General features: G+C 51.2%; 1 protein-coding gene and 1 long non-coding RNA gene across 18 annotated transcripts in view; one reads left to right on the top strand and one right to left on the bottom strand.

Moving 5' to 3' along the window:
• Positions 1 to 22,304, bottom strand: part of rnf19a (ring finger protein 19A, RBR E3 ubiquitin protein ligase) — a 56,682-nt gene that overhangs the window by 5,423 nt on the left and 28,955 nt on the right. For all 17 annotated transcript variants that reach the window (XR_016493747.1, XR_016493748.1, XR_005041409.2 and 14 more), the window contains exons 3-9: positions 18,607 to 18,815; positions 18,330 to 18,474; positions 15,501 to 15,663; positions 10,491 to 10,605; positions 10,135 to 10,296; positions 1,865 to 2,078; positions 76 to 216 (exon numbers count right to left, since the gene is read on the bottom strand). Coding sequence is in view for 1 of the 17 variants with exons in the window: in XM_036971765.2 (XP_036827660.2) it covers positions 76 to 216; positions 1,865 to 2,078; positions 10,135 to 10,296; positions 10,491 to 10,605; positions 15,501 to 15,663; positions 18,330 to 18,474; positions 18,607 to 18,815 (1,149 nt within the window). In the remaining 16 variants the exon portion in view is untranslated. The remainder of the gene's footprint in view (positions 1 to 75; positions 217 to 1,864; positions 2,079 to 10,134; positions 10,297 to 10,490; positions 10,606 to 15,500; positions 15,664 to 18,329; positions 18,475 to 18,606; positions 18,816 to 22,304) is intronic.
• On the top strand, positions 15,560 to 20,888 carry LOC149970173 (uncharacterized). The gene is made up of 3 exons (XR_016493754.1): positions 15,560 to 15,648; positions 19,420 to 19,548; positions 20,691 to 20,888. It is a non-coding gene; the product is annotated as an uncharacterized LOC149970173 (long non-coding RNA).

Below are 22,304 nucleotides of genomic sequence, written 5' to 3'. Positions count from 1 at the left end.
GCAAAATCATCTAGTGGTGAAGACGACAACAATGTCAACTACCAGAACTGAACCAGTGCTACCGAGGGTGCTGACCTGTCCAGAGGCATGTAGTTGAGAATGGATCCAGCCATTGCTTTGGTGCTAGTGTTGTCACTGATGGTCCCCAAACTGACATTGGCCGACTCCCCACTCAGACTACCCTGCTCCTTCTGAACGTCAGCCTGGACCTCCAACCTGGGTAGAGAAGGAGATAAACAGAGATAGTGTTGTGAGGAGGAAGGACAGAGATAGTGTTGTGAGGAGGAAGGACAGAGATAGTGTTGTGAGGAGGAAGGACAGAGATAGTGTTGTGAGGAGGAAGGACAGATAGATGGCACAACATTTGAATACGCATTACATTTATTTTACAAATAAAGATATGCAACACCAGCGCTCCTGTGTGAAAAAGTATTTGTCCCCTTACTCTCACTAACTGGTTGTGCCTCCTTTAGCTGCACTGACTCCAACCAAACACTTCCTGTAGTGTTGATCAGTCTCTCACATCATTGGAGGAATTATGGCCCACTCTTCCATGCAGAACTGCTGTAATTCAGCAACATGTTGGTTTTCGAGCATGAACTGCTCGTTTCAGGTCCTGCCACAACATCTCAAATCGGGTTTACATTTAAAAAAATCCAAGATGGCGCGGCAGTAGGACGTGTGTGTTTGTCTGTCTTATCCCGTGTAAATAGCCAGTCTTTCGCGTATATATCTTAATCTCACTTTCTATCTACGAACTAATTATACTTTCCTCACTCAATGTGGTACGGATCTGCTATTTTCATTCCTTATAACTGGAACTTCCATCAGGTGCTAGCCAGCTAACTAGAACCTAGTCTTTATTAGCCATGGCTAGCGGTCCTCTAGCCAGCTAACTAGTACCTAGTCTTTATTAGCCATGGCTAGCGGTCCTCTAGCCAGCTAACTAGCACCTAGTCTTTATTAGCCATGGCTAGCGGTCCTCTAGCCAGCTAACTAGCACCTAGTCTTTATTAGCCATGGCTAGCGGTCCTCTAGCCAGCTAACTAGCACCTAGTCTTTATTAGCCATGGCTAGCAGTCCTCTAGCCAGCTAACTAGCACCTAGTCTTTATTAGCCATGGCTAGCGGTCCTCTAGCCAGCTAACTAGCACCTAGTCTTTATTAGCCATGGCTAGCGGTCCTCTAGCCAGCTAACTAGCTAATAGTCTTTGTTAGCCATGGCTAGCGGTCCTCTAGCCAGCTAACTAGCTAATAGTCTTTGTTAGCCACGGCAAGCAGTCCTCTCCTTTTTACCCCGTCCTCAGCCAGCCTAAGCTTGGAAAACACCAGCCAGTCTGCACAGTGCGATATCAACCCAGAGCATATCAGACTGCTTCTCTCTACCACATCACCGGATTCCTGCCGCTCTGGATCATTATACCGGATCGCAGCTAGCTAGCTGCAAACGAGTGGCTACTGTTCACTAACGCTTCTGTCCCGAAGCAAGCACCAGTTAGCCTTGAGCGAGCCTCGAGCTAGGCCCATATACCAACTAATTTTTAGGGCTACAATACCTCCTTTGCCAATTGGCCTGGACCCTTTATTGTCGGCACGGAGCCCCGCCGATCCATCACGACTGGACTGCCGACATGATCGCCCGATGTGGTCTCAACAGGCTATTCTCTAACAATGTCGCCGAAGAACCATCTACTAGCCCCAGCCTGTTAGCTTTTCTGAACGCTGTGTCCCCTGCTTGCCTAGCGTAGTAATGACTACCGAACGGCACCCTGACTCACCTAGCGTAGTAATGACTACCAAACGGCACCCTGACTCACCTAGCGTAGTAATGACTACCGAACGGCTTCTCCACTCTAGTACCCTACCTGTTATAACAGTTGACCATGGCGCTGCCAGACAGAGATCCGGTGATGCTGGCCCCAGCCAGAGCCATGGTGGAGGCATTCTCACTCAGGTTGTCCCTCATGGCGCCCATCCGGTCCATGTGGCTCCCGCTGGCACTCAGACTGCCTGTCATGCCCCCCACACTGCCCTCTCCGATGCTGGGGTTGTGTCTAGTCTCTGCCACCGATGTGGCGTCTGAGGAGAATAATATAATACATGTCACTTCAGATGCCACAGAATACAGGGCCGTGTTCAGCAGGACACAACATTGTGGATAATGTTCAGATGGACGTTTGTTCTCAGTAACATATTCCTCTGACATGTAATAAGAGATTACGTCTGCTCTATTCATTATCAAAGATAGATTTTTCACCATCACCTGATCAGGTGATGAGGTGGTGGAGGAGGAAATGAGTGGTGATGAGGTGGTGATGAGGTAGTGGAGGAGATGAGTGGTGATGAGGTGGTGGATGAGATGAGTGGTGATGGTGGTGATGAGGTGGTGGATGAGATGAGTGGTGATGAGGTGGTGGATGAGATGAGTGGAGATGGTGGTGATGGAGGTGAGTGGTGGATGAGATGAGTGGAGATGGTGGTGATGGAGGTGAGTGGTGGATGAGATGAGTGGAGATGATGGTGAGTGTTGGAGGAGATGAGTGGTGGGTGGTGGTGGAGAAGATGAGTGGTAATGAGGTGGTGGAGGAGATGAGTGGTGGTGGAGAAGATGAGTGGTGAGTGGTGGTGGAGAAGATGAGTGGTGAGTGGTGGTGGAGAAGGTGAGAGGTGAGTGGCGATGGAGGTGAGTGGCGATGGAGGTGAGTGGCGATGGAGGTGAGTGGTGGTGAAGGTGGGTGGTGGAGGAGATAAGTGGTGGAGAAGGTGAGAGGTGGTGGAGGTGATGAGGTGGTGGTGGTGGGCTATACTCAGCCTTGTCTCAGGATGGTAAGTTGGTGGTTGAAGATATCCCTCTAGTGGTGTGGGGGCTGTGCTTTGGCAAAGTGGGTGGGGTTATATCCTTCCTGTTTGGCCCTGTCCGGGGGTGTCCTCGGATGGGGCCACAGTGTCTCCTGACCCCTCCTGTCTCAGCCTCCAGTATTTATGCTGCAGAAGTTTGTGTCTCGGGGGGCTAGGGTCAGTTTGTTATATCTCGAGTACTTCTCCTGTCTTATTCGGTGTCCTGTGTGAATTTAAGTATGCTCTCTCTAATTCTCTTTCTTTCTCTCTCTCGGAGGACATGAGCCCTAGGACCATGCCCCAGGACTACCTGACAGGATGACTCCTTGCTGTCCCCAGTCCACCTGGCCGTGCTGCTGCTCCAGTTTCAACTGTTCTGCCTTATTATTATTTGACCATGCTGGTCATTTATGAACATTTGAACATCTTGGCCATGTTCTGTTATAATCTCCACCCGGCACAGCCAGAAGAGGACTGGCCACCCCACACAGATGGGTTCCTCTCTAGGTTTCTTCCTAGGTTTTGGCCTTTCTAGGGAGTTTTTCCTAGCCACCGTGCTTCTACACCTGCATTGCTTGCTGTTTGGGATTTTAGGCTGGGTTTCTGTACAGCACTTTGAGATATCAGCTGATGTACGAAGGACTATATAAACACATTTCATTTGATTTTGGAGGAGATAAGTGGTGGAGAAGGTGAGAGGTGAGTGGTGGTGGTGGAGGGGAGTGGTGGTGGAGGTGAGTGGCGATGGAGATGAGGTGGTGGTGGAGGAGATGAGTGGTGATGAGGCGAGTGGTTGGTGGTGGAGGCGAGTGGTGGAGGCGAGTGGTGGAGGCGAGTGGTGAGGCGAGGGGTGGTGGTGGTGGAGGCGAGGGGTGGTGGTGGTGGAGGCGAGGGGTGGTGGTGGTGGAGGCGAGGGGTGGTGGTGGTGGAGGCGAGGGGTGGTGGTGGTGGAGGCGAGGGGTGGTGGTGGTGGAGGCGAGGGGTGGTGGTGGTGGAGGCGAGGGGTGGTGGTGGTGGAGGCGAGGGGTGGTGGTGGTGGAGGCGAGGGGTGGTGGTGGTGGAGGCGAGGGGTGGTGGTGGTGGTGGAGGCGAGGGGTGGTGGTGGAGGCGAGGGGTGGTGGTGGAGGCGAGGGGTGGTGGTGGAGGCGAGGGGTGGTGGTGGAGGCGAGGGGTGGTGGTGGAGGCGAGGGGTGGTGGTGGAGGCGAGGGGTGGTGGTGGAGGCGAGGGGTGGTGGTGGAGGCGAGGGGTGGTGGTGGAGGCGAGGGGTGGTGGCGGAGGCGAGGGGTGGTGGCGGAGGCGAGGGGTGGTGGCGGAGGCGAGGGGTGGTGGCGGAGGCGAGGGGTGGTGGCGGAGGCGAGTGGTGGTGGCGGAGGCGAGTGGTGGTGGCGAGTGGTGGTGGCGAGTGGTGGAGGCGAGTGGTGGAGGCGAGTGGTGGAGGCGAGTGGTGGTGGTGGAGGCGAGTGGTGGTGGTGGAGGCGAGTGGTGGTGGTGGAGGCGAGTGGTGGAGGTGGAGGCGAGTGGTGGAGGTGGAGGCGAGTGGAAACAAATGGAGACGGGTGGTGAGGGTGGAGGTGAGTGGTGGTGTTGGAGGTGAGTGGTGGTGGTGGAGGCGAGTGGAAACAAATGGAGACGGGTGGTGGTGGTGGCGATGATGAGTGGCGGTGGTGAAGGTGGATGGTGGTGGGTGAGTGGAGGTGGATGGTGGTGGGTGAGTGGTGGTGGGTGATGGTGGTGAGTGGTGGTGGGTGATGGTGGTGAGTGGTGGTGGGTGTGAGTGGTGATGAGTGGCGGGGGAGGTGAGTGGCGGGGGAGGTGAGTGGCGGTGGAGGTGAGTGGTGGTGAGTGGAGGTGAGTGGTGGTGGGTGGAGGTGAGTGGTGGTGGAGGTGAGTGGTGGTGGGTGGAGGTGAGTGGTGGTGGGTGGAGGTGAGTGGTGGTGGGTGGAGGTGAGTGGTGGTGGGTGGAGGTGAGTGGTGGTGGGTGGAGGTGAGTGGTGGTGGGTGGAGGTGAGTGGTGGTGGAGGTGAGTGGTGGTGGAGGTGAGTGGTGGTGGAGGTGAGTGGTGGTGGAGGTGAGTGGTGGTGGTGGTGGTGGTGAGTGGTGGTGGTGAGTGGTGGTGGTGAGTGGTGGTGGTGAGTGGTGGTGGTGAGTGGTGGTGGTGAGTGGTGGTGGAGGTGAGTGGTGGTGGAGGTGAGTGGTGGTGGAGGTGAGTGGTGGTGGAGGTGAGTGGTGGTGGTGGCGAGTGGTGGAGGCGAGTGGTGGTGGTGGAGGCGAGTGGTGGTGGTGGAGGCGAGTGGTGGTGGTGGAGGCGAGTGGTGGAGGTGGAGGCGAGTGGAAACAAATGGAGACGGGTGGTGAGGGTGGAGGTGAGTGGTGGTGTTGGAGGTGAGTGGTGGTGGTGGAGGCGAGTGGAAACAAATGGAGACGGGTGGTGGTGGTGGCGATGATGAGTGGCGGTGGTGAAGGTGGATGGTGGTGGGTGAGTGGAGGTGGATGGTGGTGGGTGAGTGGTGGTGGGTGATGGTGGTGAGTGGTGGTGGGTGATGGTGGTGAGTGGTGGTGGGTGTGAGTGGTGATGAGTGGCGGGGGAGGTGAGTGGCGGGGGAGGTGAGTGGCGGGGGAGGTGAGTGGCGGGGGAGGTGAGTGGCGGGGGAGGTGAGTGGCGGGGGAGGTGAGTGGCGGTGGAGGTGAGTGGCGGTGGAGGTGAGTGGTGGTGAGTGGTGGTGGGTGGAGATGAGTGGTGGTGGAGGTGAGTGGTGGTGGGTGGAGGTGAGTGGTGGTGGACTTGAGTGGTGGTGGGTGGAGGTGAGTGGTGGTGGAGGTGAGTGGTGGTGGAGGTGAGTGGTGGTGGAGGTGAGTGGTGGTGGAGGTGAGTGGTGGTGGTGGTGAGTGGTGGTGGTGAGTGGTGGTGGTGGTGGTGAGTGGTGGTGGAGGTGAGTGGTGGTGGAGGTGAGTGGTGGTGGAGGTGAGTGGTGGTGGAGGTGAGTGGTGGTGGAGATGAGTGGTGGTGGAGGTGAGTGGCGATGGAGATGAGGTGGTGGTGGAGGAGATGAGTGGTGATGAGGCGAGTGGTGGTTGGTGGTGGAGGCGAGTGGTGGTTGGTGGTGGAGGCGAGTGGTGGTTGGTGGTGGAGGCGAGTGGTGGTTGGTGGTGGAGGCGAGTGGTGGTTGGTGTTGGAGGCGAGTGGTGGTTGGTGGTGGAGGCGAGTGGTGGTTGGTGGTGGAGGCGAGTGGTGGCGGCGAGTGGTGGTGAGTGGTGGAGGCGAGTGGTGGTGAGTGGTGGAGGCGAGTGGTGGTGAGTGGTGGAGGCGAGTGGTGGTGAGTGGTGGAGGCGAGTGGTGGTGGTGAGTGGTGGAGGCGAGTGATGGAGGCGAGTGATGGAGGCGAGTGATGGAGGCGAGTGATGGAGGCGAGGGGTGGAGGCGAGGGGTGGAGGCGAGGGGTGGAGGCGAGGGGTGGTGGTGGAGGCGAGGGGTGGTGGTGGTGGAGGGGTGGTGGTGGTGGTGGAGGCGAGGGGTGGTGGTGGTGGTGGAGGCGAGGGGTGGTGGTGGTGGTGGAGGCGAGGGGTGGTGGTGGTGGTGGAGGCGAGGGGTGGTGGTGGTGGAGGCGAGGGGTGGTGGTGGTGGAGGCGAGGGGTGGTGGTGGTGGAGGCGAGGGGTGGTGGTGGTGGTGGAGGCGAGGGGTGGTGGTGGTGGAGGCGAGGGGTGGTGGTGGTGGAGGCGAGGGGTGGTGGTGGTGGTGGAGGCGAGGGGTGGTGGTGGTGGTGGAGGCGAGGGGTGGTGGTGGAGGCGAGGGGTGGTGGAGGCGAGTGGTGGTGGCGAGTGGTGGTGGCGAGTGGTGGTGGCGAGTGGTGGTGGCGAGTGGTGGTGGCGAGTGGTGGAGGTGGAGGCGAGTGGTGGAGGCGAGTGGTGGTGGTGGTGGTGGTGGTGAGTGGAAACAAATGGAGACGGGTGGTGAGGGTGGAGGTGAGTGGTGGTGGTGGAGGCGAGTGGAAACAAATGGAGACGGGTGGTGGTGGTGGCGATGATGAGTGGCGGTGGTGAAGGTGGATGGTGGTGGGTGAGTGGAGGTGGATGGTGGTGGGTGAGTGGTGGTGGGTGATAGTGGTGAGTGGTGGTGGGTGATGGTGGTGAGTGGTGGTGGGTGTGAGTGGCGGTGGAGGTGAGTGGCGGGGGAGGTGAGTGGCGGGGGAGGTGAGTGGCGGGGGAGGTGAGTGGCGGGGGAGGTGAGTGGCGGGGGAGGTGAGTGGCGGTGGAGGTGAGTGGCGGTGGAGGTGAGTGGCGGTGAGTGGTGGTGGGTGGAGATGAGTGGTGGTGGAGGTGAGTGGTGGTGGGTGGAGGTGAGTGGTGGTGGGTGGAGGTGAGTGGTGGTGGGTGGAGGTGAGTGGTGGTGGGTGGAGGTGAGTGGTGGTGGGTGGAGGTGAGTGGTGGTGGGTGGAGGTGAGTGGTGGTGGAGGTGAGTGGTGGTGGAGGTGAGTGGTTGTGGAGGTGAGTGGTGGTGGAGGTGAGTGGTGGTGGTGGTGGTGAGTGGTGGTGGGTGGAGATGAGTGGTGGTGGAGGTGAGTGGTGATGGAGGTGAGTGGTGGTGGAGGTGAGTGGTGGTGGAGGTGAGTGGTGGTGGAGGTGAGTGGTGGTGGAGGTGAGTGGTGGTGGAGGTGAGTGGTGGTTGAGGTGAGTGGTGGTTGAGGTGAGTGGTGGTTGAGGTGAGTGGTGGTGGAGGTGAGTGGTGGTGGAGGTGAGTGGTGGTGGAGGTGAGTGGTGGTGGAGGTGAGTGGTGGTGGAGGTGAGTGGTGGTGGAGGTGAGTGGTGGTGGAGGTGAGTGGTGGTGGAGGTGAGTGGTGGTGGGTGGTGAGTGGTGGTGGAGGTGGGTGGTGGAGGTGAGTGGTGGTGGAGGTGAGTGGTGGAGGTGAGTGGTGGTGGAGGTGAGTGGTGGTGGAGGTGAGTGGTGGTGGGTGGTGAGTGGTGGTGGGTGGTGAGTGGTGGTGGAGGTGAGTGGTGGTGGGAGGTGAGTGGTGGTGGAGGTGAGTGGTGGTGGAGGTGAGTGGTGATGGTGGTGAGTGGTGGTGGGTGTGAGTGGCGGTGGAGGTGAGTGGCGGGGGAGGTGAGTGGCGGGGGAGGTGAGTGGCGGGGGAGGTGAGTGGCGGGGGAGGTGAGTGGCGGGGGAGGTGAGTGGCGGTGGAGGTGAGTGGCGGTGGAGGTGAGTGGCGGTGAGTGGTGGTGGGTGGAGATGAGTGGTGGTGGAGGTGAGTGGTGGTGGGTGGAGGTGAGTGGTGGTGGGTGGAGGTGAGTGGTGGTGGGTGGAGGTGAGTGGTGGTGGGTGGAGGTGAGTGGTGGTGGGTGGAGGTGAGTGGTGGTGGAGGTGAGTGGTGGTGGAGGTGAGTGGTGGTGGAGGTGAGTGGTGGTGGAGGTGAGTGGTGGTGGTGGTGGTGAGTGGTGGTGGGTGGAGATGAGTGGTGGTGGAGGTGAGTGGTGATGGAGGTGAGTGGTGGTGGAGGTGAGTGGTGGTGGAGGTGAGTGGTGGTGGAGGTGAGTGGTGGTGGAGGTGAGTGGTGGTGGAGGTGAGTGGTGGTTGAGGTGAGTGGTGGTTGAGGTGAGTGGTGGTGGAGGTGAGTGGTGGTGGAGGTGAGTGGTGGTGGAGGTGAGTGGTGGTGGAGGTGAGTGGTGGTGGAGGTGAGTGGTGGTGGAGGTGAGTGGTGGTGGAGGTGAGTGGTGGTGGAGGTGAGTGGTGGTGGGTGGTGAGTGGTGGTGGAGGTGGGTGGTGGAGGTGAGTGGTGGTGGAGGTGAGTGGTGGAGGTGAGTGGTGGTGGAGGTGAGTGGTGGTGGAGGTGAGTGGTGGTGGGTGGTGAGTGGTGGTGGGTGGTGAGTGGTGGTGGAGGTGAGTGGTGGTGGGAGGTGAGTGGTGGTGGAGGTGAGTGGTGGTGGAGGTGAGTGGTGGTGGAGGTGAGTGGTGGTGGAGGTGAGTGGTGGTGGAGGTGAGTGGTGGTGGAGGTGAGTGGTGGTGAAGGTGAGTGGTGGTGGAGATGAGTGGTGGTGGAGGTGAGTGGTGGTGAAGGTGAGTGGTGGTGGAGGTGAGTGGTGGTGGAGGTGAGTGGTGGTGGAGGTGAGTGGTGGTGGAGGTGAGTGGTGGTGAAGGTGAGTGGTGGTGGAGATGAGTGGTGGTGGAGGTGAGTGGTGGTGGAGGTGAGTGGTGGTGGGTGGTGAGTGGTGGTGGAGGTGAGTGGTGGTGAGTGGTGGTGGAGGTGAGTGGTGGTGGAGGTGAGTGGTGGTGGAGGTGAGTGGTGGTGGAGGTGAGTGGTGGTGGGTGGTGAGTGGTGGTGGAGGTGAGTGGTGGTGGAGGTGAGTGGTGGTGGAGGTGAGTGGTGGTGGGTGGTGAGTGGTGGTGGGTGGTGAGTGGTGGTGGGTGGTGAGTGGTGGTGGAGGTGAGTGGTGGTGGAGGTGAGTGGTGGTGGGAGGTGAGTGGTGGTGGAGGTGAGTGGTGGTGGAGGTGAGTGGCGGTGGAGGTGAGTGGCGGTGAGTGGTGGTGGGTGGAGATGAGTGGTGGTGGAGGTGAGTGGTGGTGGAGGTGAGTGGTGGTGGGTGGAGGTGAGTGGTGGTGGGTGGAGGTGAGTGGTGGTGGAGTTGAGTGGTGGTGGTGGAGGTGAGTGGTGGTGAAGGTGAGTGGTGGTGAAGGTGAGTGGTGGTGAAGGTGAGTGGTGGTGAAGGTGAGTGGTGGTGGAGATGAGTGGTGGTGGAGGTGAGTGGTGGTGGAGGTGAGTGGTGGTGGAGGTGAGTGGTGGTGGGTGGTGAGTGGTGGTGGGTGGTGAGTGGTGGTGGAGGTCAGTGGTGGTGGAGGTGAGTGGTGGTGAGTGGTGGTGGAGGTGAGTGGTGGTGGAGGTGAGTGGTGGTGGGTGGTGAGTGGTGGTGGGTGGTGAGTGGTGGTGGAGGTGAGTGGTGGTGGAGGTGAGTGGTGAGTGGTGGTGAGTGGTGGTGGAGGTGAGTGGTGGTGGGTGGTGAGTGGTGGTGGAGGTGAGTGGTGGTGAGTGGTGGTGGAGATGAGTGGTGGTGGTGGTGAGTGGTGGTGGAGATGAGTGGTGGTGGTGGTGAGTGGTGGTGGTGGTGGTGGAGATGAGTGGTGGTGGTGGTGAGTGGTGGTGGAGATGAGTGGTGGTGGTGGTGAGTGGTGGTGGTGGAGATGAGTGGTGGTGGTGGTGAGTGGTGGTGGAGGTGAGTGGTGGTGGTGGTGGTGGTGGTGGAGGTGAGTGGTGGTGGTGGTGAGTGGTGGTGAGTGGTGGTGGAGGTGAGTGGTGATTATGATAACTCACCAGTTGCAGCCGCTGCACTTCCGACGTTCATCTCATTCTCGTCATCAAAATCGATGCGGACCCCTTTCCCGTTACCGGCGGAGACGCCACACCCACCGCTGCGACACAGAGAGATGGGCACCACCCCGTAGACGTATGCCAGCATGATGGGCACGCCGATACCTGGAGACAATCAGAAAACACAGAAGCTCCTGCTAATGGTGGATCTGAATGACATACTAAAGAAGAGTATCATACAACGTTCCCCTGGGAGTGACAGAGGATATTGAAGATGGCTTGTCTTGTATAGAGACCAGTTAACATTTTAACTAAACTAACCTCTAGATATGATAAGAGCACTAGGGAGAGGGACTTACCAACAGTAACTGCTGCCACCACGGGGGAGACAATGACAGATAAGGTCACGCCACCCGCTATCACCAAGTTCCTCTTATGTTTGGAGATGTCCTTCCCTTCATAGCGATTGTGAATCTGAGAGGAGATGGAGGAGGAAGACAAGAGGAGTTGGAGGAAGAGAGGAAGAAGAGAAAGTGGAGAGGTAGGAAGAAGAGGGATGAAGGAGGAGGAGAGGGATGAAGAGGAAGGAGATGGATGACGAGACAAGAGGAGGAGAGGGGGGAGGTGGTGAGGGTAAAGGAGGAGAGGAAAGAGAGGATATGTCAGTAACAGGGACGTCACAGACTTTAACACAGGGGGATTACGGACTGCAGCAGCCCCCAAACCCATCCAAACCAAACTAAAAGCCTCATTAAGGATGACCCTGATCTTAATGAACAACTAAGCTCCTACTTCCAACTAGAGCTCAGCTAAAGTTAGACAGTGGATCATTATTTTTGTAATCATATGTTGCCAACATGTTTGTTATAGGGTTCCGTTAACTGGTAAATGCTGTTTTTGACAATAAATACAATGGTTGCCAGCCAAATAGCAGTGGATGATATTCTTCATAGGATAAATCCTCAAGCTGCAGGTGTGTGTGCTTCTATTTTTACTCATGCAGAAGAGGTTAGGTGAGGTCCTCATAAAAGGACTTCAGCTAAGTGTACCCCTACTGGGTAAGATTGTGCTGATTATCCGTTTGCAGTGTGCCTCCCGAGGGGATTCTTCACCAAAACAGAGTAAAGACTGCCTCCAGATCACTCCTGGAGGACAATGTAGCGAGGCTGATGAGCATCAAGCTGCTCCAAGGAGTTTCCCGTTTTGACTTCCCGGACAACTTTGAGCAGACAAAGTTCCACCGTAAGTAAACGCAAGTAAATTAGAGGCAAATTGTGTTGGTCAGGCGCGTCCTAGCAGTTATGCTGCCTCCCTTGATAAGATCAACATGTGCCAGGTTTTTATTTTACCTTTATTTAACTAGGCAAGTCAGTTAAGAACAAATTCTTATTTTCAATGACGGCATAGGAACAGTGGGTTAACTGCCTTGTTCAGGGGCAGAACCACAGATTTGTACCTTGTCAGCTCGGGGATTTGAACTTGCAACCTTTCAGTTACTAGCCCAACGCTCTAACCACTAGGTAGGATGGAGTGGATTGATAGATTAGCGTAAGTAATGTGTATCGTGCATTTCAGTTGAGCTTGGAAACGAAATATCGTTGCCAACTATTCACATCGGAGTTACAATGTTATCAATCACTAGGCAGCTGTCAATGGGATTTATATGTTTAAATGAACGATTAGAATATTCCACCCTGAAACCATATGATTGTATGAAATTGATTAGAATCATGAGATTATTCTAATGATGTGTGTGGTTTTAGTCAGTAGAATTATATAGCCGTGAGTGTAGTTTTTAGTCAGAATTAGGGTATAACAATATATCTATTGTAGTATCTTAAAAACAGACCGTCTGAGAAAGATTCGGTGCCGACCTTGGCTGGGGGCCACAGAGTACTTCCCAGGGTCTCCCTATCTTGAGGAAGGACGGGGAGTGATTCTCACTTGACTCCCCTAATCTTTGTCGGCTGGGTAGCAGGACAGTGTGTGCGTAGGATACCTAATGTTTGTGTGTGAAAGTATGCGCGTAAGAAGCCAGTATAAAATGAATGGTTTTGTACAACAGACCAGCGCTCTCATGAATGAACCTTTTTGACTATTTAGCTGGGCCTCGGTCTGTTTCACTCGACCAGGATCTTACCAATTCTAGGTTACAGACTGAGCAGTATAATTAAATTGGGTTATGAACCTTGAGAACATAATTCTCATAACAGCAGCCCACTGTCTTACAGTAGGAAAATGTTGTTAATCACTAGGCAGCCCACTGCCTTACAGTAGGAAACAGTTAATCAATAGGCAGCCCACTGTCTTACAGTAGGAAACAGTTAATCACTAGGCAGCCCACTGTCTTACAGTAGGAAACAGTTGTTAATCACTCATCTCTAAGAGACAGAACACAGTCTCCTTCCTGAGCGGTATGACGGCTGTGTGGTCCCATGGTGTTTATACTTGCATACTATTGTTTGTACAGATGAATGTGGTACCTTCAGGCATTTGGAAATTGCTCCCAAGGATGAACCAGACTTGTGGAGGTCTACAATTATTTTCTAAGGTTTTGGCTGATTTCTTTTGATTTTCCCATGATGTCAAGCAAAGAGGAACTGACTTTGAAGTTAGGCCTTGAAATACATCCACAGGTACACCTCCAATTGACTCAAATTATGTCAATTAGCCTATCAGAAGCTTCTAAAGCCATGACATAATTTCCTGGAATTTTCCAAGCTGTTTAAAGGCACAGTCAACTTAGTGTATGTAAACTTCTTACCCACTGGAATTGTGATACAGTGAATTATAGGTGAAATAATCTGTCTGTAAATAATTGTTAGAAAAATGACGTGTGTCATGCACAAAGTAGATCTCCTAACCGACTTGCCAAAACTATAGTTTGTTAACAAGAAATGTGGTTGAAAAGTGGTTGAAAAACAAGTTTTAATGACTCCAACCTAAGTGTATGTCAACTTCCGACTTCAACTGTGTATCACATGACACGGCAGTTCAAATTAATTTAGCTAAACCTAACCCTTTTCCTTGCCTGCTACGAAAACTCAAATCTGACGTTAATTTGACAAAAGCGGGATCCCTGCTAGCCATGACCGTCCGGCCCTGGCGTTCATTTACAGTTTAATTTATTAGGCTTCATTTAACATGTTCATGCCTAGGCTAAATTAAATGACAGGCCTAGATTGAATTTGAAAACAGCTGTTTTGTTATTTATTTCTTAAAATGTTCATACAGATGGTTTATAGGACAGGTCGTTCACAAGTTATATTATACAAATATATTTCTAGGTCGTGTTTTATTACAGTGTAGGTGACTTGTTCTTCTAAGCTGAATGTTTTCCCTTTAAGTGATAATCGTTTATGATAGATATAGCAGGGATGAAGATGCAATGGGCAATGTTATGCTTTTCAATAAGACCCAATATTCTATTATTTTAAGATGATTTACAATAACCCTAAATGCGATTGAGAACCGTGGCTGGATGCTCTAATGTTTTACCCATCCAATGCATATGGATGTCTGGTCAATTTCTCAAATGTCCGGTCAATTAAAAATCTTGCCGGTCACGTTGTCCAGCACCAACCCTGGTTGGATCCCATACACTGGTTCGGTTTCAAACCCCCCCGTAGTGCTCTGCAGGTGCATCCTACACCATGTCGGCCATTACTCCCACCATAGACAGTCTGCCGTATGACACTACTCAACGTCATAGATTCTAGACTGAGTCTCAGAACCCTGGTGTAGAATACTTTATCTAATCAATGGTTCTAATCTCATCTCCTAAAATGGCAAAAAAAAGACTTAGGCTGAGCAGACAGTAGAACCATCAGGAGACTGATGTAGTTGGACAGTCACATGACCTTCCCAGAACTGGGAATGGATGGTGTATCAATACACCCAGTCAATATAAAGATACAGGCGTCCTTCCTAACTCAGTTGCCGGAGAGGAAGGAAACCCATTGGGGATTTCACCATGAGGCCAATGGTGACTTTAAAACAGAGTTTAATGGCAGTGATAGGAGAAATCTGAAGATGGATTAACAACAGTTACGCCCCAATATTAACCTAAATGACAGAGTGAAAAGGAAGCCTGTACAGAATAAAAATATTCCAAAATATGAATCCTGTTTGCAACAAGGCACTAAAGTCACACTGCAAAAAAATGTGGCAAAGCAATAAACTTTTTGTCCTGAATACAAAGTGTTCTGTTTGGGACACATCCAACACTGAAGGTGCATAGTCACTGAGAACCACACTCCATATTTCAAGCATAGTGGTGCCTGCATCATGTGGAACTACGTTGTAGTTTTGGCTGAATGTGGTGGCCAGGTGGAACTACGTTGTAGCTTTGGCTGAATGTGGTGGCCAGGTGGAACTACGCTGTAGCTTTGGTTGAATGTGGTGGCCAGGTGGAACTACGTTGTAGCTTTGGCTGAATGTGGTGGCCAGGTGGAATTACGTTGTAGCTTTGGCTGAATGTGGTGGCCAGGTGGAACTACGTTGTAGCTATGGCTTTATTTGTACTGGTCAAGCCACAACTGAGCGAGACTCAACCTCTGACACTAGCGCCTCTATTTCAGTTTCATAAAATAAATAATTAATAAAACGGCGTTGTATATTCCCAACATAATTTAAAGGGATGATTTTGACCATATGCTTACATTTGGGGCATTTCGAAATGCAAATAGCAAAGGCTGTGCATGAGCACTGAGGCTGAGAACAAATGGTATTTCAATGGTTCTCTGCTACCGGTGTGCGTATGGCTCTCATAGGACACTTTTTTCTATGCGTACGACCATTCTAAAATCTTTCGTAAGTAGCATTACTCAATATTGATAAATGAGGCCCCAGATCTACAATGCTCTGAGACTTACCCAGAAAAACTCCTCATTAAATCGCTACCGAAGGTCATTTTAACATTATTGACTCAGGCGTGTGAATACTTACGTAAATGAGATATTTCTGCATTTCATTTTCAATAAAATTAGCAAAAATGTCTAAAAACATGTTTTCACTTTCTCATTATGGGGTATTGTGTTATAGATGGGTGAGACATCTCTTTAATCCAGGCTGAAACAACAAAATGTGGAAAAAGTTAGGGGGTGTGAACACTTTCTGAAGGTACTGTATATAATAAATGTATAAGTCCAATAATGTACATCGCAATTAAGGATTCTCTTTAAAGCAGCAGTAGCATTGGCAGCAACAGCTGTATGAAATACCTCCCTGTTTCCCTCTGTTTTCAATGTGCTACTAGTACAATCAGATTCCTTTAACTGTTTGTAGCCGTGCATGTCAGTGGCTTTTGAGGGTCATCTATACACATTCCTAAAAAAAAAGGTTCTAACTATTCCTGTGTCCAAACTCACCTTCCTCCCCACGTAGACAGGGATGCCTATGATCATGGCGGGGATGGCGATGCCAGCGATCAGAGCGATGCCCACCGGTGCGCCCACCAGCGTGCCCAGCTGCCACAGAATCTTCTTCTTCCTGCTCCATGGCTTCTTACCCCAAAAGGTACATCCTGACGGGCTGGGGGGTGAGAGAGAGGACATTACAACACCATCCTGACGGGCTGGGGGGGAGAGAGAGAGGACATTACAACACCATCCTGACGGGCTGGGGGGACAGAGAGAGGACATTACAACACCATCCTGACGGGCTGGGGGGAGAGAGAGAGGACATTACAACACCATCCTGACGGGCTGGGGGGACAGAGAGGACATTACAACACCATCCTGACGGGCTGGGGGACAGAGAGAGGACATTACAACACCATCCTGACGGGCTGGGGGGAGAGAGAGGACATTACAACACCATCCTGACGGGCTGGGGGGAGAGAGAGAGAACATTACAACACCATCCTGACGGGCTGGGGGGTGAGAGAGAGGACATTACAACACCATCCTGACGGGCTGGGGGGAGAGAGAGAGAACATTACAACACCATCCTGACGGGCTGGGGGGTGAGAGAGGACATTACAACACCATCCTGACGGGCTGGGGGGTGAGAGAGAGGACATTACAACACCATCCTGATGGACTGGGGGGAGAGAGAGAGAACATTACAACACCATCCTGATGGGCTGGGGGGTGAGAGAGGACATTACAACACCATCCTGACGGGCTGGGGGGAGAGAGAGAGGACATTACAACACCATCCTGACGGGCTGGGGGGTGAGAGAGAGGACATTACAACACCATCCTGATGGACTGGGGGGAGAGAGAGAGAGAACATTACAACACCATCCTGATGGGCTGGGGGGTGAGAGAGGACATTACAACACCATCCTGACGGGCTGGGGGGAGAGAGAGAGGACATTACAACACCATCCTGACGGGCTGGGGGGACAGAGAGGACATTACAACACCATCCTGATGGACTGGGGGGAGAGAGAGAGGACATTACAACACCATCCTGACGGGCTGGGGGGAGAGAGAGAGAGGACATTACAACACCATCCTGACGGGCTGGGGGGAGAGAGAGAGGACATTACAACACCATCCTGACGGGCTGGGAGGGGGGGGGGGGGGGGACATTACAACACCATCCTGACGGGCTGGGGAGAGGACATTACAACACCATCCTGACGGGCTGGGGGAGAGAGAGAGAGGACATTACAACACCATCCTGACGGGCTGGGGGGGGGGGGGGGGGGACATTACAACACCGTCCTGATGGGCTGGGGGAGAGAGAGAGGACATTACAACACCATCCTGATGAGCTGGGGGAGAGAGAGAGAGAGGACATTACAACACCATCCTGACGGGCTGGGGGGAGAGAGAGAGGACATTACAACACCATCCTGACGGGCTGGGGGGTGAGAGAGGACATTACAACACCATCCTGACGGGCTGGGGGGAGAGAGAGGACATTACAACACCATCCTGACGGGCTGGGGGGAGAGAGAGAGGACATTACAACACCATCCTGACGGGCTGGGGAGAGGACATTACAACACCATCCTGATGGGCTGGGGGGAGAGAGAGAGGACATTACAACACCATTCTGACGGGCTGGGTGGTGAGAGAGAGGACATTACAACACCATCCTGACGGGCTGGGGGGAGAGAGAGAGGACATTACAACACCATCCTGACGGGCTGGGGGGAGAGAGAGAGGACATTACAACACCATCCTGACGGGCTGGGTGGTGAGAGAGAGAGGACATTACAACACCATCCTGACGGGCTGGGGGGAGAGAGAGAGGACATTACAACACCATCCTGACGGGCTGGGGGGAGAGAGAGAGGACATTACAACACCATCCTGATGGGCTGGGGGGAGAGAGAGAGGACATTACAACACCATCCTGATGGGCTGGGGGGAGAGAAAGAGGACATTACAACACCATCCTGATGGGCTGGGGGGGAGAGAGAGAGGACATTACAACACCATCCTGATGGGCTGGGGGGAGATTTGTTACTTTACTTTCACTGTCAGAGCAGGTTAGAAAAGCAATGTGTGCAAACCAATCATATCCCTTCCCTCAATGAAAAAAGCAGTGTGCAAACCAATCATATCCTTTCCCTCAATGAAAAAAGCGATGTGTTATAGACATTTACATTAAAGAGCAGCTGTCTTTAAAAATCAACAAATCTCTTTGAAAACAGCAAATGTGGCATCAATATGAGTCAGAAAGTTATTCTAGGGTAAAAATGTACTACAAAGTGTAAATAGGATCCTTTGTCATAAAGTCTGTCTTGTCTAAATGGAGTTTGGAACATCCGTGCGTCACACAATATGTAAATGAATGTTGGGTCCATTTGCCCACTAACATGGGGAGAGCAGCTGCAGTGTTTGTTCTCGATCCAATAGACAGACCCACCCATCTTTGTTTCTGGAAGCCAACAGGTTGAGAAATACTGCATCAAACACCTTAGTTAGATGTCAAGCTGCTCAACTAAAACATCCGACAAAAATTTTCAACATTTATTACAGATGTCTGGAGTTATCTTGGACTCATTCTGGTAAAAAATGAGCAACAGAAAAGCATAGGTACCAATCAGCGTGTTTAGTGGTTCTAACAATGGCCATTTATCAAACGCTCTGATCCAAAGTGACTTAATTGAATGTAATGCCTATGAGGTAGGTAAAACAACCACATATCACAGGCATTACAAATAAAACCCAATCCGTACAGGCAAGACAAGTGTGAGAGTTAGTTGAAGACATGGTTGTTGTTTGTCAGCCCCTCACCTCAGGTAGTGCAGGTCAGAGATCTCCTTCATGCAGAGCCAGCAGAACTCACAGCCGCACACGGCACAGGTCATGTGGTTACAGCTGCCGTCGTTCATCTTGATGATGTAAGCAGCGCAGCGTGGACACGGCTTGATGTCATCAGCTGGTGACGGTGAGAGAGAAGGAACGGACAGATCAGATTCATCCTCTGTGTGAACTGATATGAGCCGTGAGGACGTATGAGCCGTGAGGACGTATGAGCTGTGAAGCGGTATGAGCTGTGTGTGTGTGTTACCTGCAGCACCACTCTCCTGGCTGTAGTTGAGAGATGAGGAACGGAAGGTGCGTAGCCTCAGGCTCTGGGCTCTCTGCTGTCGGGCAGCGTCACACGTCTGGTTGGGGTGCCACAGCTGTTTACAGTGGTAACAGAACTCTGTGCCACACCCCTCACGTCCACACGTGATCTTAGGACAGCTGGCACAGCCAAAGGCAATGACTGCATACCTGGGGAAAGGAGAACAAAAACAAAAATGGTAGCCATTAGTCCCAGAGGTTTCGGTTAGAATCAGTACTGCAGAAGGACACCAGGGGCGATGGGGGGGGCTTTATTTGGCTCATCGCACTCTAGCGACTCCTTGTGGCGGGCAGGGCTGACCTCGGTCGTCAGGTAAACGGTGTTTCCTCCGACACATTGGTGAGGCTGGCTTGGGGTTAAGCAAGAGGGTGTTAATAAGCGCAGTTTAGCTGGTCATGTTACAGAAGACGCATGACTCGACCTTCGCCTCCTAAGCCCGTTGGGGAATTGCAGCAATGCGACAAGATTGAAATTGGGGAGAAAAGGGGGGGGTAAAAAATATGTTGATCTGGCGAGGAGAAACACACAGGTTTACCCATTTACATCAAATTGAAGTTACCCTATTTACAGCCTCTTAACCCCATCGGTCCCGAGACCCCAGCAAAAATAATCGCTTCATTTATGTGAGTATCAAGTAGAGGTCGACCGATTAATCGTAATGGCCGATTAATTAGGGCCGATTTTTTTACACCTCTATTTTATCTTTAGGCAAGTCAGTTAACACATTCTTATTTATTTTCAATCACGGCCTAGGAATGAGGAAGAACGACAGATTTTTACCTTGTCAGTTCGGGGGATCCAATCTTGCAACCCTACAGTCAACTAGTCGAACGCTCTAATCACCTGCCTCACGAGGAGGCTGCCTGAATGCAGTAAGCCAAGGTAAGTTGCTAGCTAGCATTAAACTTATCTTATAAAACCAAATCAACGACTGTCATTGCTCCAATATGTACTTAACCATAAACATCAATGACTCTCTTAAAATCAATACAAGTATATATTTTTAAACCTGCATATTTAGCTAAAATAAATCCAGGTTGGCAGGCAATATTAACCAGGTGAAATTGTGTCACTTCTCTTGCGTTCATTGCACGTAGAGTCAGGGTATATGCAAAAGTTGGGGCCGCCTGGCTCTTTACGAACTAATTTGCCAGAATTTTACGTAATTATGACATAACATTGAAGGTTGTGCAATGTAACAGGAATATTTAGACTCATGGATGCCACCCGATAAAATACGGAACGGAATAAACATTTTGTTTTCGAGGTGATAGTTTCCGGATTTAGCCCAAGGCTCGTATTTGATATAGCAGTCTGACTGAGGGGTGGTAGGCAGCAGCAGGCTCGTAATAGTCAAAAGGTATATGGTTTAGAGAGAAATAGTTGACACGTTATAATTCCTGTAATAACTTGCAGCTGAACTTGAAAGGGGTTCCTTCGTTATTTTACCATTCATGTCTTCCATAGAGAATGTCTTGATCTACTTCAAATAAGGTATGGGTTTCGTGCAGGTTAGGGTGCAGGTTAGGGTGCAGGTTAGGGTGCAGGTTTAAACCACCTCTGTGTTTTGATACCCGTGTAAATATCACTAGGATAAGGTAACGTTTATTAAGGTAACATATATTAAGGTAACGTTTGTCAAAATATTTTCATAAATCCACTCTACAAAAAAAATGATCTTCGCTTATATTTAGCCAATATTGATCAATCAATATTGATTGATGGATATCTACACAGTTATTAAATTGGCAAGGTGGTGTAAGCCTACACGAAACACAGACCTTATTTTAAGTGAATCTAAAAAATATCGTATGGAATAAATGAATGAAGGAAGCGCTTTTCAGATTTTGCTAGAAGGTGTCATGGGAATTATGACTCGCACTTTGGTCGTCAATTCTTACCATGTCCATTATTAAAATAGGATTTCTTGCATATAGAAATGACAGTTTTTGTTTTCAACATTCATCACAGGTAACTTGAACAGTACCATTGTCACTTCAGAGCTGTGTGTGTGTGTTCTACAGATGGCAGAGAAAAGCAGAGCACCAGTGTGGGACTATTACATGGAATTGGCACCAGGGAAAGCAAGGTGTCTTATTTGTGATAAAGATGTAAGCAACGGCTAAATCAAAAAATACCACCAACCTGTGGAATCACCTTAAGAACACCCATCCAAAAGCCCATATGTATTATATTAAGTTAAAATAAAATTGTTCATTCAATATTGTTGCAATTGTCATTATTACAAAAATGAGTATAAAAATGTCTGCATTTTAAAAATCGGCCGATTAATCGGTATCAGCTTTTTTTTGTCCTCCAATAATCGGTATCGGCGTTGAAAAATCATAAAATCGGTCGACCTCCAGTATCAAGTGTTTTACCATTTCCTTTACAGGACAACCAGGAAAAGTAGAACTGTGTTGGAATATTGCTGGGGACTAAAATAGCCAAATCCACTAATTTCAAGATGTGTCCACATACTTTTGTGTAACGTTATATCTATATCGTCTTTCTACCTCAAAATCAATGTAACGTGGTTAACCTTAAATCTAAATCATCTTTTACATTTGAATAAAATTCAAACAGAGAACCCGGAGATCATGGGAAAAGACTGCACTTGACCATTTCACTTGAATCATTCCCATGGTGAATCACTAAATCATTCCCATGGTGAATCACTAAATCATTCCCATGGTGAATCACTAAATCATTTCCATGGTGAATCACTAAATCATTCCCATGGTGAATCACTAGCTACACTATGAAACTACACGATATTGCAGAGACTTTTTTAATGTTATTTAACTAAGCAAGACAGTTAAGAACACATTCTTATTTACAATGACAGCCTACCTATTACCAGCCGCAATTGATATGGTGAAAACAAATGTGTGTGGAGGCAGAGGGACAGAAACTCACACCAATACCTTTGTCAGAAAACACATAGAATGTATGCTATTGCTAGCAATCAAGAGAAAACGGACGGAACGACTCAAACTCCCCAGCTTATACTCTCCAAATGGACGTTAGCTGTGAGGGCCCAGATGACCATGCATTGACTTTTGTTGGCTAAACAGGTCACCGGATGCTATTCATGAGGACATATTGTTCTGTCTCACGATTCGGGAGCAGGAAACGGCACAGGGGATGATTAGGCCTCTGCACTAGTTATGAATGTGTTTCTTTCTGCTATATGGACACGTTGGATGATACACCGAGAACAACTGGCAGCAAAAGAGCTGAGCACAGAACTCTGATATACTGCAGCAGGGAATTTCCCGTTCACAAAACTATGGAGATATGGGATCTCCAAAGTTTGTGGTCATACGCAGATCCTTAAAAACATAGGTGCTGCTGGGATAATAAAGACAACTAGTATAGAACAATAGGAGAGATATGGGATCAGAGCATGACCATGTTCTATATCACCCCGAGGCTTGGTGGTTATCCAGGGGAGTGGTGGAAACATGGGTCAGCATCGTTGTGGAGCGCTTTCGACACCTTGTAGAGTCCATCCCAGACGATTTGAGGCTGTTCTGAGGGCAAAAGGGGGTTCAACTCAATATTAGGAACTTGTTCCTAATGTTTTGTACACTCAGTGTAAATCTGTCATTCTCATTGAAAGCCAGTCTAAGAAG

The sequence above is a fragment of the Oncorhynchus mykiss genome, chromosome 30, assembly GCF_057628025.1.
Source record: "Oncorhynchus mykiss isolate SJ-2025 chromosome 30, ASM5762802v1, whole genome shotgun sequence".
NCBI classification, from domain to species: domain Eukaryota; kingdom Metazoa; phylum Chordata; class Actinopteri; order Salmoniformes; family Salmonidae; genus Oncorhynchus; species Oncorhynchus mykiss.
Note: the sequence above shows the minus strand (reverse complement) of the source record. Positions and strands in the feature narration are given on the sequence as shown.